General features: G+C 34.4%; 2 protein-coding genes across 2 annotated transcripts; both read right to left on the bottom strand.

The window, feature by feature from the left end:
• Positions 1 to 3455: 3455 nt before the first annotated feature.
• LOC109020600 lies at positions 3456 to 6150 on the bottom strand. The gene is made up of 3 exons (XM_019003099.2): positions 5819 to 6150; positions 5213 to 5634; positions 3456 to 4910 (listed from the first exon to the last, which is right to left on the bottom strand). Exons 1-3 carry the CDS (start codon positions 5879 to 5881, stop codon positions 3716 to 3718), a joined length of 1680 nt encoding a protein of 559 aa, XP_018858644.2. The 5' UTR covers positions 5882 to 6150; the 3' UTR covers positions 3456 to 3715.
• Positions 6151 to 18306: 12156 nt separating this feature from the next.
• LOC109004105 lies at positions 18307 to 18897 on the bottom strand. The gene has a single exon (XM_018982528.1). The coding sequence runs from the start codon at positions 18895 to 18897 to the stop codon at positions 18307 to 18309; it is 591 nt and encodes a 196-aa protein (XP_018838073.1).
• Positions 18898 to 20714: the final 1817 nt, after the last annotated feature.

Here is a 20714-nt window from a genome sequence, read left to right as displayed (position 1 = left end):
TTAATTAATATGTGGCTTAACATGTGTCGTAGCTGTCTTTGAGTCTTGAACAAGCAAGAAACAGACAATTTTAGCACTAAAAATTGGCCATAAAAAATTAGTACTCAGGAAGGTATTCTCAAACATTTTTACTATTATTTCTTATTTTATTATGTTTTGCCTACTTTTTACTACTATTTAATATATTATTATTATTTTTTCATTACTTTTCACTACTATTCACAAACATTCGCAAACATTTTCCCAAATGTAGTATGGTGAGGCTTTCCTTGTGAACGGAAGCGGAAGCCATGCATGCAATTTGATCTAAGGATAATGATAGACTTATTATCTTCTTACTTCCCTTTTATTACTCTATAGTATATTTGAAATTGTATTTGTAGTTATGGAGTGTATAAACGCTGCATAATATTTTAAAAAAAAAATGATAAATACAAGATATACATAAAAAAAAACTAATTTTTTAATAATAAATCTCACTATTTTTTAAAATGATTGTGAAATACTAAAGTATTTTATGATTGTATCTAACATTACTCTTAAAAATATATTATATAAAAAGTATTGAATATTTTAAAATGATAACGCTAACTATACTCATAAAAAATTTATATATCCACGCCTGCATACCACTTTAATAAAAAATATAAAATATAAGAAAAAAATTGTGAAGTCATATGGATATATAAGTTTTTTTGTGAATATCTTTAATATTTTCCTTTTAAAATGGTTATAAAGTATATATTTTTCTCTTTTTAAAAATTAAATAATTTAATTTAATGAATGGAAGAAATTCCTATTGAAGAAATTCCTATTGAAATTATTTAACCTCATTAATGTAGATTTGGGAAGTTGAAACGCTCATTGATTCCCAACAACCCTCTTAAAAGGTCCTCTTTACAATTAATTACTCTTGCCGTTAGGCAAAGCCGCGAAACAATCATGTATTTAATGCCACAGTACTTGATGGTAAAAAATAAAAATTATTGGTAAAAATCATGTTGGGTGCTTTATATTAGCAGTAATTCAAAGAGATAAATATAAATGGGGAGTTCTCGACATCCCCCTCATTCTCCCTCTCTTTTTATTCTTTTTTCATCTTTTTCTTCTTTTTCTAAGACTAAAAGATATAGATTTATAGTTTTCCAACAACATCCAAGAGACATGCTTGGCACGAGAAGGATCCCAAACTACAAATTGTTCGAAGAGAAGTGGCAGTTTGGCAAAAATTGCTGCGCATCGACCTCATGCGCCGCTAACAATCAGGTGTGGGGCCGTGGGCCTCATGCGCCACCCCTTTCGGGAGCTTTTCTCACCATATGCATCTGACCAACGGATTCGCCATCATCAGATCCTTTAGACTTGATTGTTATGGCTGCAAAGAAACAGGCACGTGGGCACCACTTGCCAACACATATTCTGAAATCTATCAAAGTTAATCTAAACTGTAATCTATCCATTTTTACGGTTATTTTACTGCTTTTACAAAATTTTGCTAGGATACTCTTATATGTAAAGTGTTAAGTAAAATATTCAAACTGTTGGCGCCCGACGGTCACCACCTCCTCTTTGGTCCCTTGGTAGTCTCTCTCCGCCACAATCCACGAGCCCTACTTTTTTTTATTTTTGCCCCTAACACGAGAATCACATGTACTCTTTTGGGAGAGTGTGGAGTTTTGCGACGACAATCACCATGGCTACAATCATGGAACTACAATCTCACTCTTAAATTGTATAAAAACCGTCACTTTCTATGGCTCCCTCCTAGCAGGGAGGGGCAAGAAACATTTATTTGTTTCTAGGGCCCATTTCTTCTTTTTTCTTATTTTATTTTATATAGTGCTGCATTAGTTAAGAAATAGTGTTCGTCAGGATCCTTAACCCTTACTCATATATTTCTACATCCTTTAATTATAATATATCGAGTTGCTTAGAAAAAAATATAATATGAGAATTTAATAATATTAAATATTGATTAGAAATAATATGATCTTAATTCAAATATTGTAAAGAGTAACATTATTTTTTATTATTTTATCATTCTGATTCTATAATATGATATTAAATAATAAAAAAAATTATTATGTTTTATTTATGTACTTATAACTTAATATTACATCAAAAGATGTTAAGGAAAAGATGATTAAATGCATGATATATATAAATCTTTATACAACTTTTTAGATAGCCATGTTTTAAAATTAAGATACTTTTGTAAAATCATATTATTTTTAGAAGTTATTTTATTAAAACACTTAGAACTTAAAACATAATTTTATAAAGATAAATGCTTTAGCAACAAAGATATAAGTAAATCTATATATTGACTTGATTTAATATAATATGTTGATTGTAAAATAATTTTTATTATAAAATGGATCTAACGTATTATATAAAATTATGTTAATTTATAAATTTATTTTTATAAAATTTTGTATGGCTGGAAGTTTGGAATACTTATTAAAATTTGATTAGAAAAATAATATTTTGCCGCTTGAATTTGTCCTTTCAATTTGACTGCTTATATATATTTTTTAAAATTTTTTATTTAATAATTAAGAAAATAATTATCAATATATAATTTTTACTAAAATTAAAATAATTATTTTATATTAAAAAAATATACACTAATCACTGTATAAATGAATACCTAAAAATGAGTGCACGTACAGTTTTTGCCCATATTCATTTACTTTTTTTGTGGTTGCCACGCTCAATAAAGACAGTGTATTAGCCCTTTCAGTTGTTTGTACAAACTGCAAAGCCAGACCTGAGAATAAAACTGACAACTTTTACCTCTCTGCTGACTTCTCATTGTCTTCTGATTGGATCGCTGCCTCATCTCCATAACCCGCCGGTACACTCAAAGTCATGCCACCAAAAGGGTGCAAGCCGCAAAACTATCGGCAAAAATAGAAAAGAAGAAAAATTATTTATATCAGCCTCAACATATTAGTTAAAAAAAATTAAAATCACGGTATGCAAAGAATATAAGCTGATGTATAGTCAGTCTCTTAAATAAAATTTTTTAATTTAATTTTTATTTTAAAATTTAAAAAAATTAATTATTTCTTATATTTTTGTATAAAAATTTTAAAAAATTATAATAATGAAATAAAATAGATTGATATATCCAAAACAATTATTTTTAAAAAATTAAAATAATAATGATGAATATATTATATAAAATTTAATATAATTAAAATAAAATAAAAATATAATGTATATCATTACTCTCCTTAAAATTAATCTCAATTTTGAAATTGAGTGGTAACCTTTACTTTCTTCCGAAAAGCAGAGTCACCTCTCTCTCTCTCTCTCACTCTCACTTTCTGTCATCCTCTCTGATCCACCCACTGCAATTACAACAGCAGTACAGATTCACTTATCTTTCCAACGCCAACAACCATTAATGTTGCCGAGCGAAAGGAAATCTTGAAAGCAAGCTTAAAAGCTGGGAAATTTAATACATATTTGATTTGAACGCCTGATAAAGCATAAGAAGCTGTACAAACCCCGAAAGTAGAAAATCCGTTACTGAAAATTCTGTACATGGAGTAGGTAAGGAAACATGAAAATGGGATACAAAATTTTCCGGCAGTACTTGTAAAAATATATTTTGTACACGATAGAGGAAGGTGAACCAGAGATTCCCCTGCCGGTAACATCTCAAAAGAACTTGAATTTTCTCAGCCAACCAACTCCATTGCTCCAATCAGCAACTCAATGCCTCGTACTTCATTGGAATTTGACGGTTAAAACCAGCTTGTGAAAGCAAACTTCCAACCACAGCAAGGTCCCGGCAAAACACACCTTGGAAAACCGACGTATTCGTACACGACTTGGAAGAAGAGGAAGTGTTTTCCGATTCCGATTGGGATTCTTGGGTTTGCTGGACTGGTTTTGCCCCTGCTTGTGCTGCTTGCAGTGCAGCTGCGGCCTTTTTTCTCTGTTTCTCGGCCGCTTCCTCGTCCATAATTGTAGCCATTACGCTGGAATAACCCTTTTGTAGCAATCTGTACAGCAACAAAGCTGACATCCTCGCCCGGTCTTTCACCGAATCAAGATCGCGATCATCTGCAAGCTCACACCTATCAATAAAGTTGATAGCTTTATCCGGCTTATGCTTCAAACACAGCAACAAATGCGCTCTCTCTAACTCAGACCTCGAACACCCACGTCTCAACCCAATCAAAACGTAGTAATCCACGTTCCCGGTCTCCCCAGAAGCGACCCTCTGCTTCAGTTGTTGAATCTTGGTAGTGAGAGCACAGAGCTTCCCAGGAATCTCCCTGTACCTCACGTTTTGTCGCTTCCAACCCGACCCAGGAAGCTTCCTATCCCGTAGAATCGAATTGTACAAAAGCTTCAGATGCTCAAGGTCGTGCAGACAGTCCGGCAAGCACCGGATCGTTTCCAAAAGAGACGCTCTTGTATCGAGAGCTTGAATGCAAGTCGGGTCCAAAGCCAAAGTCTTGTTGCAATCAGCGATCGACTCGGCTATTCGACCAGCTGATCGATAGGCTGAGGCCCGGTGCAAGTAGCACTCGGCCAAGAACCCTTGAGGGGCGCCACGGCGGCCGTCGACGATCTTGCTGAAGTGGCGGATGGCCTCGGAGTACAGCCCGGCATCGAGGGCAGCAAGCGCGGCGGTCTTGCGACGGAGCAGGAGCTTTATGTGGCTGATGAGTTGGTTTACGCTCTCGGTATCGGTCGGATCACGCGGCGGCGTGGTGGGAGGGGTTGTGGCGGAGATAGTGATGGTGGAGGAGACGGAGAAGCTGTCTTCGGACCGGCATATGCTTTCGCGGCGAAATGCAGCATTGGCGAGGCGCTTGCCGGTCTGGAGGAGAGCTATGGCGTCCTCCATCAGCCCTAAATGGCAACAAGCTTGACCCAGAACCAAGTACCTGCATCAATGGCGTAGAGAGAGAAACTGAGTTAACGTGAACCAGTTTGCACTTGGGGAAACGACCGACTGAATCGCAACAAGATTTTGAAAATTACAAAACTCCTCTGATCAGTTTATGCAGTGAACGAGGCTGATAAATTAAAGTGAATTTACATTAAATTCACGATGGCAGGCTGTACATTTACTCAAACCAATCTAACGTTCCAGCTTTACATAAATAAACTCACAAGAAAGAACAAACGTACAGTAATTCAAAGTCAATGGATTAATTGGATCGGAATAATAAATCTCGATTTTTACCTCCATTGTCCATCTTTGTCGCAGTTTTTGCATAGCCCCGCCATGACTTTCTTCTTTAAGTCCGAGACAGAGAAGCACTTGAAACTAGGATCCCGATCCCGACAAACCCAGTCGGAGGACAAGTAACCAGACCCAAGAAGCTTGACTCGCTCCCTCGAGAGCTGCTGGGACGAGTTCTCGGATGAAAGAGATCCCGAGTCATCGTTAGCCATTTTCAGGCTCGGAATGTAGTCTTGGAGCATACCGGCCACGTCCTTGAACCGCCGCAGATATAGCAGAGCCCTGGCTTTGAGCTCCAGGGCTTGCTCGAGCCCCGGCGAGAGGGCCAAAGCTGCGTCGAGAAGGTTCAATGCTGAGGAAATATCGCTCTGTTCTTGGGTGGCTATGAGATTACGAGCATCTCTAACGTACTTGTCCACCATCTACATATTTACCAGCAAGATCAAAACCTCAGTGGGTTAAACTTGCATGTAGAAAGAAAGATTTCGAGACGAAAAATATTCATTTTGACTGACATAATCATGGATTACAAACAGAGCTTTCGACTTTGATGATTAATGCAATTAAAAAGAACCCCAAAAAATATATGGAGGACCAAAGTTTTACCTTTCTGTTGGTAAGCCACCAGTGCTTCTTTTCACTAGCGGTGGGGCGTGGAGCAGTAACCATTGTTGTTCGTTCTTTTCGTTATGTTGTTCCAGCAGAAGAAAAACGAATCCCTCTCTCTCTCCCTCTCCCTCTCAAAGGAAATACATTTATCTCTACTCTAACGAAGGAGGAGACTTTCAAGTCATCGAGAGAGAGAGAGAGAGATAGAGAGAGAAAAGAAGAAGAAGAATGTGGGATTTAAAACGAGTGTTTAGAGTGTAAATAGGGGAAAATGGTGGAGAAAAAAGAAAGGCCAGGAAAGAAAATGCCAGCTTCGACCCTCCGTCAGAGGAACCTCTGATCCTTCAAGTACATAGCTGGCACCACACCACTGTATCCTCTAGATCTCTTCCAACCTATTACCTATGTCATGGCCTATACGACTATATTATATTATATTACCTAAACTTTCCAAATTAAAATATAAATAACTTTTCTTTTTATAAAATGATATATATATATATATTTTATTTTACTACCATTTTCACAATCTCTTATGTAGCTTTTAAATTAATAAATGATATTTTTATAACATATCTTATAAAGTAATATCATTTTATAGATTTACTCTTAATTTAAAATATAATTATATTAATAATTATAAAAAGAATTATACGAATATCAATATTCACTTTTTTTTCTTCTGTTCGTTTAGATTTAAAGTTGATATCAACTCATCTCATCTCATCTAATCATCACAAAATATTTTAAATTTTTTCACAAAATATAATAAACAATTCAACTTTTTCAAATCTTAAAAAAATAATAATATCAAAAAATAATATTGTAATAATATTTTATTTAATTTTTAATTTATATCTTAATTTATTTCATTTCAACTTACTATCTAAATCTAGAATTGACTTTCATACATTAAATTTGAGTAATAGTTTACACTCTAGTCTTACTAGTTAATAATACTATTAGTAATTTATATTCGGATTCGAGCTCAAAATCTTATATATGACAAACCACTCAAAAGAATCAAAGAATCGTTATGTTTATTATAAGTCATTATCTTTAATTGTGTATAATTATGTTTATAAAAATTCAGACTCTCAGCTCTTAGATTTGACTCAGGATGAAGCGAATGAGTGTGTGATAGTTACCTAGTAAAGCCGGCAAGTCATCACGGATCTGTCCTCGATCTGGTTGATCAACTACCAGAGAAACAAAGAAAAGAAGATATAGAGGCACAATAGATCTATTACTCAAAAATTAAGAAAAAGTGGGTCTGAATGTAAAACCTATTCAGCTTATTTATCTTAGGTGATATTTCAATTACCACTTTACCCTTTCATCCCCTTGGTTCTTGGATAAGATTCTACATTTACGCCCAATGATGAAGTGGCCAGCTAGAAGGGAGAGATAGGGAGGATATACACATGGTTGATAAGATCAAGAAGTCGTTCAAGGAGGGATTAGTAAAAGCATATGCATATTTATGTGTGGTTTGGATAGTGAGTTGAGATGAGTTGAATTCAATAAAATATTGTTAGAATATTATTTTTTAATATTATTATTGTTTTGAGATTAGAAAAAATTGAATTGTTTATTATATTTTATATAAAAATTTAAAAAATTTTTAATGATAAGATGAGATGAGATGAGTTGAGATCACTTTTCAATTTAAAAGGAGTCAGGTTGGAGGATGGGACTCTTCTCTCATAAGCCACAAGAATCATGCCCTTTCCTTTTAGGGGGGTTTTGCTTTGCTTTGCTTTGCTTTACTTTTTATTTCACCCACATTTGATTTGATTAATGAATGCACATGAATATGGATAGATGGCCAGATGGGTTTGTCTTTAAAAAGGCTCTCTAACTTCCCCTTTCCCTTTGCGCCCACACTATCCCGTACACCCTACCATTCCCTTTTATAAAAGGGACTGTTCCTTCCTTCTACCTCCTGCCTACAGGATACCACAACACTCTTGCCACGTCATCATGTGTAACCCTAGCCTGTCTCCACGGTGTCATTTTTTTTATACTGGGTCCTACATTACAAGGACCACTCCAAGTTCCAGATCAGCAGCCTTTGGTGCCGAAACCATTTTAGTATATATGATCAGTGTAGTATTATAGGATCGGTCATTTAAGGGTTTCACATGTCAAAAGATCACCCTTTAATGTTAAGAATCTTCATAAATTAATCAGCAATATTCTTTTTTAATATTTTCCTACTAAGACTAAGTTGATTGATTTTTTTTTTGAGAGTTTTTGCAGCACCATCTTCAGCTATTTTTTGTTGAATAATTCTCTTGCATAAATCATCTGCCAATCTTCTATAATTCAGTTCCAGTAGTATGTTAAACATAATCCAAATCCACAACTACATACATGGAGGTTAAGATGCATGCAGGATTCATGTTGTGATTGGTGCGTCTCAAGCGGACGTGTGGGAATCAAAACAGGAGTAGTCGACAAGGACCATAAGTAGGGTAACTACATGGTCAGGTGGTGGGAGCTTGAGCAGCAACTGTTTGATGTGAGGCCCATGGAACAGGGGAAGTAAACATGGCTGAAGAATTACCATTGGTAGTGCTTTGTACTGTTGTCTTTGTATTATTGGTGTGAAGTGTTGTTCCTTAGTTAGTGCAGTACATAGTAGTAATTTGGCAGTTATCTACTTTGTCAGTTCTTGATGTTTTATATATATTGGGGGAAATACATCTTGCATCTTCCAATTATCAGTCTTTTATACTTTGCATCTTAAAAGAATACCTATATTTGAAGGACTTTACACCACACATTGCACCATCTAACCACTAAAAGTTAACAAATTCCAGTCTCTTATGTATTCGAGGGTTGATAGGAATGCAAAATGTAAAAGGGTTGATAGTTGAAGCTAGAATACAAAGTATATTGTGATTTATCCCCACTCTCACCACAAGTTTGAGTAGTCCCATTATTGAAGAATATTGAAAATGGTTGATTAATTCCCTCTCTTTGGATAAGATATAGGTCCCATTACTAATGCATAGCATATGTCTCTGCTGTAATTCTTGTTCCCATAGGTTTGGGACCATTAGACGGTCTACAAGGGTTGTTTTCTTCAAGAAGCATGGCCGCGCGCAACTCCATTACAGCTAAGGAGTTCCAGGTTGTAATAACCGGGTCCCCTTATTTGAAGAAGACAATCGACCCATTTTCTTGGTAGAAATCATCAATAACATAAAGCTAGCAATATTGGCATGCCATAGATGGTCCACCTGTTTCGTTTGGTAGTACACTCTATTGTGAAACTACCTCCATGCATTTTTTGTACTAATTCTTTGGTGTCTCATTTAAGTGTGATGAATTCTCTCAGATGTTCATCAAACATGACCCATTACAATTTAGACACTCTACATCCTTCTCGCATTTCGTTTTGTGCTCTGTTTTTTAAATAAATTTATGTGCAAGCTTTTTTATTGACATAGAAACCTGCCACAACAGCTTGTGGGAAAAAAATGTATTGGTATTTTGATTATTTTTTATGAATATAATGCAAGGGTTCTAGAATTATTGAATATATAACTCATGTATATTTTATTGGGTGGGTGTCTTCTGAAGTTTATGCTTGCCTTTATGTATACAAATGGGAGCAGGATGAGAGAATGTTAAATGAAGAAACAAGAAATATATAGCCCTAGACCTAGGCACATGATGTGTCTCACCATCCTTATAGATTTGAAATGACTAGTTTTACCAAGGTGCATTAAACTTTGCCTGCCTGCCCTCCTGGACACTAACCCATATTTCTCGGGTATTAATTGTTTGATATAGAACCATAATTGCTGCCGTTTTCTTCAACATTCTATCGGATCTACCTCTCTCTTTGTTGTCATTCCTTGTTATTATTTGCAACTGTTTGCTAGCATGTATAGATCAGCAGACAGCATATTGATGCAGGTCGTACTGAACTAACAGCTAGTTTATGTTTCAGAGCCTTTTCTTTTCATTTAACTGCACATATTTGAGGTGTAAAATATTGCAGTTGACTTCAAATATGGAGAATAGAACAGTTGAAAATGAGTTTTGCTATGCAGAAATTGGTCATGTGTTAACACACAATTTATAGTGGGAGCTATTATAACTTTAACAAAACTAAGACATCAGTCATTTTTCAAACATATAGACAATGTTTTTCACTTTACTATCTATATATGTTAAAACACTAACTAGGATATGTAAAAATTTATCTCTGAATTCCATGAGCATAGGCATTCGGCCTGGCTTTGCCGGTTTAGATTCAGAAATGAGATAATTTTAGATGTAAGATGAAAGTCGAAAAAAATATTGTTAGAATATTATTTTTTTAATATTATTATTGTTTTAAGATTTGAAAAAGTTGAATTATTTATTATATTTTGTGTAAAAATTTAAAAAAATTATAATAATAAAATGAGATGAGAACATAAATCCAAAATGGGGCCAAATCAATTATTTCAGAGTTGCAAAGGGCAAATCATAGCTAGAAAACTGGAAACCAACCCACTGAGTGGCCAGGGTGGGTTATGCTCAAAACAAGATCCTTTTTTAATGGTCGGGGAATCAACATCATGTATGGGGATCACTCTCTTTGCCAATTATTAGAAATATTGTAAAATCACTGACTAATTAATAATTAAATGGGAACTTGTATATTAATTTTGGTCTATGGGGAAACGTTCCCATTCTCTAGAGACATGTTTGTATCAAAGGGGGCAAGTACGTGACGTGAAGCCCTAAAGATTCTCTCATGAAAAATGAACTCATGGATAAGCTTCTTAATTGTATATATTTATAGGTATATTGCTTTGCAGTTTGCACACAAACACACACACACGCAGATATAAGCAATTGGTGTGTCTTTTTGACGGCTTGACAGTATTGTCTTCTCGATCTTTATGCTGTGTTTTGACAAATCGTGTTGTTACATTCATCATCCAATGTGATTCCTTTTCCCAAAGCTGAATAAACCTCTGCAAAAAGCTCAGGGAGAGAGTACTCTGAGGAGCGCATGCACGTGTCTCTAATGGAGTATGGATCATATTTCACGTGGCTACGATGATCCATGTGCAAGGACGTGCTTAAAAGCTTTTGTAAATGGAGTGTTTTTGAGCTTAATATTAATGGCCAACGAGGCCAGCCATATATATATATATATATATATATATATATATTTCCTGAAAAGCTGCTCATGATGATCATGATGTACCTAATATTACAGTGAAATTTTCAACTTTTTTGAATTTTATTGTTTGGAGCGCAGAAAAGTAATAGAAATTAATATAATATGTGAATTTTTTAAGTTTTAAAGGTAATTATTTACAAGGTTTGATTAGGCACCAGCATTATTCTGATATGGTGGAAGACAACAAATAAATTAATAGTTATATATTTTGAGAAATGTTTTAGTTACAAAAAGATCATCCTTTAAAAATAAATTCATAAAATGACGTAACTTGATATATTGATATGTTAAATTGTAAAACTACTATTATTATAAAATATATTTAACGTATTATATCAAAACCGAAATCTCTTGGTAGCTATAAAATTTCTCTATTTTAAAACCCACTACTAAGAGAAAATTCATTAATCAAACAGTTAAACTGTCTTGATCTTGTCCCCAAGTGCATATATATTAGGAGTTATGAATACAAAGATATGAAGAAAAACTTTGAGAACTAGAAAAGAATAAGTAGGAATTTGGTAGAGTAAGAAGATTGCTAACATTTTTTTTAATGAACAGAATATTAATACCATTTCTTTTATCAAAGCCAAATATTAAATACAATTTGTAATTGAGCAAGCTGCTTAGTGCTAAGGAATAATTATTTACCAAATGCAATGAGTTGACCATACATTTGGTTCTGTATAGCTGGATCATTTAGGTGAAGCATGATCTTTAAAGTCTAAATTAATACCATATATATATATATATATATATATATATATATATATATATATCCAGTGATCAGCCATGTTGATAAAAGAAATTGGGTCAAAACCAACATGTTGCAGGTCAAGTTGATATTGGAGATCAAAATTGATGGATGCCATAAATTTATCTCAGTTAAGGCAGAGTCAACTTAGATCGATCTCGGATTCGTTGAAAATTTTGTGTATGTATATATACACGCAATGACTTGTAAAATCACTACTTGTCTCAAAAGTTTAAATTAATGAGAATGAGTAGATTTTATTATTTTATATTATATTCTTAACACGGTTGTGAAATAATGCACGTCTTTAACCATTATTGTCATATATCCATGTTAAAAAAGAAAAAAAATTGGAAAAGGAAAAAAAAAAGCTGGTTTCATACATATATATATATATATATATGTGGTTTACTTGTAATTAAATTTATTTGCCAATTATATAAAGTTATTAAAGTTATCCCTTTTATTTTTAGTTTCTTTGGTCAATATATAATTGATCTTTTTTATAAACCTAAAAGCAAATGTCATTTGCTTCCATACAGCAATTATATATCCCGGCCAGTTAAAGTTAAAACTGATCCAGATTAGAGGTAAAACAAACAGACACACTGGTTTTTGTAATGATTGGGAAACAAATTAAGGTGTAGAAAGTGGTTATGGAGGCTTTTGAGCAAAGCTATTCCCTCCAGATAAGTTTTTTTTTAAATAAATCAGCCTTTGTTAAAGTAGTATTCTCTTTAAACTGGTACCAAATCAGAAAGATAAGCTCTTTGCTGATCTACTCCCTGTGTTTACTTAAAGGCTCAGCAAACAAAAAGTAAAAAGAATCAAACTTAAATAAGAAGATATCTTTTAAACATCCAAAGATAGGGTAATTTTTTTTTTTTTTTTTTTTGGGTAGCGAAATAGGTTTTGAGCATTTTTATTTTCTGAGTCGAAAGGACTAATGAATTTTGTGAGTAGTACTAATGAAATCGTTTGAATTGAAATGTTTTATATAAATATTATTTTTGAATATTATTTTTTATTTTGAAGTTTGTAAAAGTTATATTTAATTTTGTATTTGAATAATGATTAGGTAATGATTAGATGAAAAAACTAATAATTAAAAATTAAAAAGTATTTTGGATTTTGAGTGATGCTTTCAAAGATTCTCTTTTCTAATGGTTTAAGACTTAGGGCAGGTTTGGGACATGAACCAAAACACAAAATTCTCATCTCATCTCATCTCATCATTACACCTTTTTCAAATCCCTATACAAAATATTATAAACAATTCAACTTTTTAAAATCCCAATACACCTTTTTAAAATCTCAAAACAATAATAATATTAAAACTTAATATTTTAAACTTCAAAACAAAATACAAAATTCTCATCTCACTCCCCAAACCTAATTTTAGATTGTGTTTAGTTGTTGAATCAAACTCAACTTATTTCAATTCATCTCAAACCAATCATTGATGTGACATTCGTTTTCAAATTCTCATAAAAAAGTTAAACTCATCTCAACCTACTTCATACATTTTAACCTAAAAAGTTAAACCAATTTCAACTTAAAAAGGTTAAATTCATCTCAATAGAATCCATAAAATATTACTATTCACAACTTAACTTAACTCATTTCAACATCCAAAAGTACTATTTTTTTTTTCAACAGTTTCCACGTACTTCTCTCACCATCTCCAATAAAGTATACTTTGTTGGAGGAGATTCTTCCAAAACCTGGATTATGACAACACATGAAGAATAAAATGGATGGTAGCGATTGAGGAACTGAACAAAGTTGTGGATATTTGTGATCATTCTGCTGCAGAAAATTTATAATATATCCAAAGCCGGGTGTTGGTTTTTTTCTTGGAGTCTTCTCGATTGTCCTAGCTAGTTTCTTTGTTCATGGATGTCAAAATCAAAGCCATACTGATACTGTTGTTCTATAATTTCATTGTCCTTGCCTTTGGCATGATAGCTTCATCAGCTTCATCAGTCATCATGATCAGTATGATGCACATGCATCCCCACATACTTTGGTCCTAACATCCGCAAGAAACTTAAATTGCATTATTAGAAATGGTTGTGTTTTGGGAGCTGTGATGACGATAGATAGCCTTTTAAGGGGTGGAGAATGGGAAGGTATGGATGGGAATATATATTCTATATATATATATATATATATAGCATGATGCATGTAAGACAGTTTCTATAGCTAATTTTGCAGCCCAACTACGCGCAGTGGATAAGCACGCAACTGGTCCCCTTTGAGTAGCTGTAGCCATATTCATGCCATTGACAGAATGGCCATGGTTATCATTGCCACTTTTTGACAACAAGGCAAGCAGTACTCTTGAGTGATCTCTCTCCACATGAGGCTTCATTTTTTCTTATTGGCACGGAGGATATTAAAGTTCCAATTAATTTTGGATCGATGTGTACATGCTCTCAGCAAAGATTTTCTCGTAAATGCACCTCGTGTAATTCTAGGAAGAAATTAATCCCATCGTTTAATAGTGTGAATGCGGAGTTTCAAACTGATCAATACATTATGTTTATACAGCTCAAGAACATAAAATAAAATAGAAAAGGAGATAGGGAAGGGAGAAGGAGGCCGGAGAGATAATTTGAAGGCTAGTCTTTGTTATTCTCAAATGTTCTTAAATACATAACATATGTATCTATTTATAGAGGAATAAGGCTAGAGAAATATTAGAAATACAGTCAATTAATTATACTAATTGATACTGATTGATTTACACAATAAACTGAATATAGTAGAAAATAAGCTAGTCATAAAAAAATGCATGGTTATTGTTCAATTTTATGCTTGTTTATAGTCCCAAAAACCAGAACAAATACCCACAATTCATCGACCCATTCCCACTTCTTAATTATATGTTCATCATGCACATAGGTTTTTGAAATATTGGGATGTAAATGGGCTCCCTTTCGGTCTGTTTTCAGTCACGTGGCTCAGAATTTTCTCAATTGGTGGGACATTGCTAAGTGTGCCCCCAATTGGGCTTCATGGGCTTTTTGTATTACCCAATAGTTTATAAACCAACATTCGTTCTGAATTTTGGTTCTTATATAGTACTAGCACGAGTAATATTAAGAATAAGTCCCAATTACTCACGTTTTGTACAAGTTTTTTTTGTAGAAAAGTGAACTTCGTTGAGAAAAAAAATGAGTTTTTCACACTTTTTCATAATGAAATTTACTTTTTTATAAAAAGGTTTGCGCAATACTTATAAATTTAAAATTTGTATATATCATTATTTATTATTAATAATCAATAAAATACTTAAATCATTTGAACCAGTGCACAAGAAGATTTGATAGTCTGTTTCATAAACCATATATATGGTCATCCACTTCCATCCAATACTACTCTTTTTATGCAATCATGGACGGGATGTCCCTCCCCGCGCCAAAAAAAAAAAAAAAGGTTGGGTCTATCAGCAGGCAAGATGATGGAGGCCCAGAGCCAATGCGGGAAGGGGGTCAACGTGGAATAATAGGACGATGTCCTCTCTGACATGACCTTGCACAGGCACATTGTACCGGAGCAACGCCGCATTAAAAAGCTAGATACAGAACATGGATAGAGATCTTGGCGAGAACCCTTGTTCCTAACAGAATGCGCGGAAGATGGCCGCACTCACCAACCTGCCACATAGGACACGACCTAAGGGAGCCACGCTTCATTAAAGAGGACGGCATGGTACCCAATACAGAGGACGGGCGCCTCTGACATGGGATAAGGGAAACCACCTCGGTAGGAGGTATAAAAGCCGGATCCCAAGTTAGAATGCTTTCTCACGTTCCCTCTAATATAAAGAATTCTCTCTAAGGATCAACAAACTGACTTAGGGATTGGAAGTGTTTCACCAACCTCGAGCTCTCACCTTCCTTATATTGCAAGAGACCGAGTTTGGTGACCCATTTACGAAATACGTCGTTAACAATTAATATTAGTTCTATTAATATTTCTTTTGGAGTTATAATTCTTTGGAGTTGGAGTTCTACTTTTTAGTCAAATTAAATATAAAAAATGCAGGGCAATCATAGTCATAGAGAGAGAGAAAAAAAGTATAGATTTGAAAAGAAAGCGAAATTTCCTCGATTAGATGTTTACATTCATGTAACACCAGGCCCAGACCCAGGCCTAGGCCCAAGAGGAGAGCCCACTCTTCCATTTTCCCTATTCTTTCTGCCCCTCTCCTCGACGGTTTCTCCCTCCTTCCTATTTTCTCTCTTGTCGTTCTCCCCAAATCCCCCATGCCATTTCGGTGTCTTAATATAAATTTCACCCTTTCAATTCTCTCTCTCTCCCTGTTGTGTAATGTCATCGCCACTGTCAATGTCATCACCGGTTGCTCTTTACGCAGCAAAATCTTGTGGGTAATTTACACTCCCTCCTCTCCGTTTGGTGTCAACCATCGTGCTCCGCCGTGTGTGACAAAGCTAGTAGGCCTTGTTGCCTTTTCCCCTCTCTATTTCTCTCTTGAGGTGTTTGTGTGTGTATTTCTCTGCCTCGAGATTGACAGTTTTCACAGTATACCCAGTACACCACCATCTCTATTCATGAACTCCATTGCCAACATCTTCCCACAATGTTGATGCTGGTGAGTCTCTCTGATCTCTATTTTTGGCTTCTTTGTATCTCCGTTAGTTTTTGTCTCTCGTTCGTTCTCACTCTCTCTAAATCCCATATTTATCCTCTTTGTTAGTACTACTATCATGACCAGTGGAAGCAGTGGTATTGCATAGCCTCTATTCGAAGTGACTCCAAGGTAATGCCCTTGTTCGATTTTAGCCCTATTGCCATGTAATACCTCGTTGTGTGAACTCAATTTTTGATGTCATTGTGTTGGTTCATAGGATAGTAGTTACATCCGGGGACAGTGTTGCTTCGCTCTTGAATTCCTTAGGAAACCACACAAGATTAGGTATGAAACCCAGATTATTAGGCCCATTTTGTACTTTACGTGTGTGATATGAACGGTTGGTTGTTGCTGGATTTTTTATGAATTATATTTGAATGGTAGAACTTGGTTGTGTCTATTGTTGGGTGTTGTTGTTTGGAAAATCTTGTGAGTGTAATGTTAGGGAGTAAGAGGGGATGAACGCAAATTGTGGTGGTTTAGGTTGCCGTTTAGTTTGTGTGTGACGTGGGGAGTCACTGAGGTAGTATTTTGAGCTGTATTGCTTGATATGTTTGTTGCTTGACATGTCGGCAGTAGCTAGTTGTAGTGTTGTAGGCAGAGAAGACTTGATAGTGTGGCTGTTTGGGTTGTTGGTATTGTGATAGGTTGTGATTGTGTGCTGGTTGTGTTGGACATATTGTGAGATGTGTGGATGTTTGGGGTTGACGTGTTGCTATTTGGTCGTTAGACATGTCGATGTGGGGACAAATGTAGATGGTTTGATAAAGTGACAGGTATGTGTCTTGAACGTGTGATTGAGAGGGTTGATGTACGATTGTGATAGTGAAGTGAAATGTTTTTATATGAAATGACGTTGCATTTGAAAACTTTTGGCATGACTCTCTATTTATGCTTTTGTTCCTACCTTACCACGGGTGTAAAACTGTGGCCTTTGTTATAATATTGGCACCGCTATCTCTGTTTCTAGTGCAATCATTTTAGAAACAAAGTGATTTTCTACTTGGTCTTTCTTGTGTGTACACTTGTGGCTCCGAGAATAATAAAGGGAATATTCACATTTTGTTTCTACTCAGTTAACCGCTAGGATTTGCATAACCATACTACTGGAGTTAAACATGAAATACGTTTTGTTATGATGTTTTTTAGTTATGTTTATGCCTAAGGATTTTGTATATGTTTTATTGTTGTAAATAAATTTTTTATGTAGTTCGCTCTGAGAATTTGATAATCTGTTTTGTTTTACAGTCTGTATTAGCTTATATTTACATACTAGTATATGTTTACTGCTTACTGAGTTGTTGATAACTCACTCAATTACGTTCAATATTTTTAGATAGTTTTGATAGTTCAACTGAGAATCAAGAATATGAACTATGAGCAAGATTAGTTTAGGATAATGGATTTAGTACCTAAGGGTAATATGATTATTCAAGGAATTATATTAAGTAGATTTGATTTTAGTATGTTGATTTGGTTTATAGGGATGTTGATAATTATTGAGACTTGTGGAATTGTTGATTAATTATGTTGAGGTCCTTGTAAAGGAACATCTATATTTAGTATGAACAAATGAGTTTATATTTATAAAACATTTGGAGTATATATTATATTGAACTGTTGGGAGATGATTTAGATAAAAGGAGCTAACTCTTCGTACCTCCGGATTTGGGGGGTTACAATTCATGAATAAGTGTACATGATGTTATACACGGACTGACGTATTTTCATGAGATATATTATATCTATTTTATAATAAAAATAATTTTACAATCTAACATATCATATAAAAGCACTCAATTTATGAGTTTACTTTTACCACATTACTTTTTGAGTATAGCAAGTCTCCACGTAAATAACATCCTCTAAACAAAACTTCATCTTTTAAACAACCAGTGAGACATCTTTTTCTTAATGTTATTCTCCTTTATGGTATCCAAACTCGGTTTCCATCCCTTGCCTGATAATTGCCTGCTCAAATAGTCTGGCCTTCCATCTAATATCTCTGGCAAAGATTCCATTAACACAAAGCTCTTCTCAGTCCTCTCGTCGCTCTCCTTCTTCTGCATCAACAACCCTTGCCTATCTCCTAAACCTGTAGAAGGGAAGATCCGAGCGAACAAAGGAAGAAACCTTGACGAAGACAAAAGCGATGACCTCGAACGCAAAACTGAGTTTGCGGTCAGAAGAATCCGCCGAGTTTCTTCACTGGACAATGCAGCAAGCTTTCCCTGCTTAACAGGAAGCATTACGTAAATCCTTCTGGTCTCTAACATGTTGTCTGCAGGCAATGGAGTTGGCCGCTTCTCATTCACGGCTGAGTGCAGCTCAACCACAACTTGTTGGGAGTGCTCCAACATGAGCTCAGCCGCCGTTAATGGTTTGTCAAATTCATGGACGGTGCCGTCGGAAAGAATAACTTTGCCGGTGGCATCTTCTGATGTAGGGTATGCAACACAGTTTCCCATGAAAAACAGACAGCTTAAAGTTAAGAGACAATTGGTAACAAACAGCATGTTTCTTTGTGCCGCTTTTTATAAACAAGTTGGCATACGTGTGTTCATTGGAGGTGTTTGGTTAACCGTTCCATGTCGTGACGGCAAAAATGAGGGAATTGGTATCTAACTTAGATGGGGTCGTTGGGTTTGAGGTGAGGCTGATCGAAGATATCGACATGCATTGACATTGACCACCTGCTCCTCATTGGCACTGATGTATTCGATCTCTGCTCTGATCCAACAGCAATAAGATGTTCTGAAAGATCTGTGCATGGGGGTACCTTCTACATTTGTATCCAAAAAGCAAAGGAAGTCAAAGGAACGGTTCAACTGTAACTGTAGTACTGTTATTAGTTTATTGATCTCATTGTTATTGTTAGTACTATTGTTTGAGTAACTGTATTAACTAATCCTTAAATTATGTATCATATTTGATGAAATAAGATAAGCTGTGAATGATAATGTAATAGTTTGAATTAAGATTTTTATTGGAATTTGAAAAATGAGAGAAAAAAAAATTAAATAAAAAAATTATTAAAATATAAGTTTTTAATATTATTTGTGTTTTAAGATTTGAAAATTTTGAATTCCTTTTATTATTTTATAAGAAAATTTAGAAAAATTATAATAATTAAGGAAAAAATAGAAAAGTGTTTGCCAAACTAGCCATATGAACGGATGCAAGAAGAAAAATTTTACTCATCATCCTCATACAACACCATAGATAATTTTTTATTTTATTTTTTTCTCTTACCAAATGTATGGTATATGGATGATAAGTAGAAAAAAATTAATTAGTTTATAAAAAATAAAACTAAAAAACATTTAAAAAAATTAAAATAAATAAAATAAATATGATATGTGATGTATAGAGGTCATCATGAGTAGCAAAACTCATGCAAGAATGTCAAAAACTTCCCTTTTTTGCGGGGAAACCATGTGTTTCCATAACCACCCTCTCCGGTGGAAAAAAAGAAAAAAGAAAAAAAGGCCAATCCACCTAAAAAATGACAAAAAATATAAAAAATAAAACGTTGGATCCGCTTCTCTCTTCAAAGTTACCTCAGTCTCTCTCTCCTTCCTGTTCTATAGATCTTCTTCGTCCTCCCGCCCTATCTCTTGATCTGCCCTTTTCTCTGTTTTTTTTTTTGGAACATTCTTCAGGCTCTTCTTCCATTTTTGTACCGGTCTTTGGAGGGTAAATCAACCGCGCACCACCCTTAAACATTAACCCACTTGCACCACATAATGATACGGCCGATGCCCACTCATTACTAAAGTCTAAAACATACTCCATTAAGATGTGTTCAAACTAGAGCGAAAATGGTTAATTAATACCAGCTGACCATCATCAAAACTACCACTGCTGTGAGTGCACCAATTAGCATTTATTCTTCAATTAAATTATTAAGATTTCGATTACCCTCTTAATAAAATCAATTAAAAACCTTCGAAATCTTTTTAAAGCATTTAGCATTAATGCTTATGATGAAAAATGGTTAGCTGTTAGTTGAGTTCTAAGAAATTTTATAGAGATTTCATAAAAGTAAATTCACAAATTGATATATTTTGATATGATACGTCAGATTATAAATTATTTTTATTATAAAATAAATTTAATGTATCACATAAATTTACGTCAATTTATAAATTTATTTTTATAATTTATAACGGTAGAACTAATTCGCTACGAAAATAAGCATATCACACAAAATTTCTCCCTGTAGTACTTAATTTCAAGTTTTCCAATTTTCCAAGCTTAGGATAATTAACTACTTTCTCTGTCA

Source organism: Juglans regia, chromosome 8 (genome assembly GCF_001411555.2).
Source record: "Juglans regia cultivar Chandler chromosome 8, Walnut 2.0, whole genome shotgun sequence".
NCBI classification, from domain to species: domain Eukaryota; kingdom Viridiplantae; phylum Streptophyta; class Magnoliopsida; order Fagales; family Juglandaceae; genus Juglans; species Juglans regia.
The sequence above is the reverse complement of the archived record's forward strand: the minus strand, read 5'-3'. Positions and strand labels throughout refer to the sequence as shown.

Coding starts and splice junctions, on each gene's coding strand:
- LOC109020600 (XM_019003099.2), bottom strand. CDS start 5,881: ATGGTTACTGCTCCACGCCCCACCGCTAGTGAAAAGAAGCACTGGTGG. Junction 5,635..5,818: donor GGTGGCTTACCAACAGAAAG/GTAAAACTTTGG, acceptor GTAAATATGTAG/ATGGTGGACAAGTACGTTAG. Junction 4,911..5,212: donor GACAAAGATGGACAATGGAG/GTAAAAATCGAG, acceptor CCATTGATGCAG/GTACTTGGTTCTGGGTCAAG.
- LOC109004105 (XM_018982528.1), bottom strand. CDS start 18,897: ATGGGAAACTGTGTTGCATACCCTACATCAGAAGATGCCACCGGCAAA.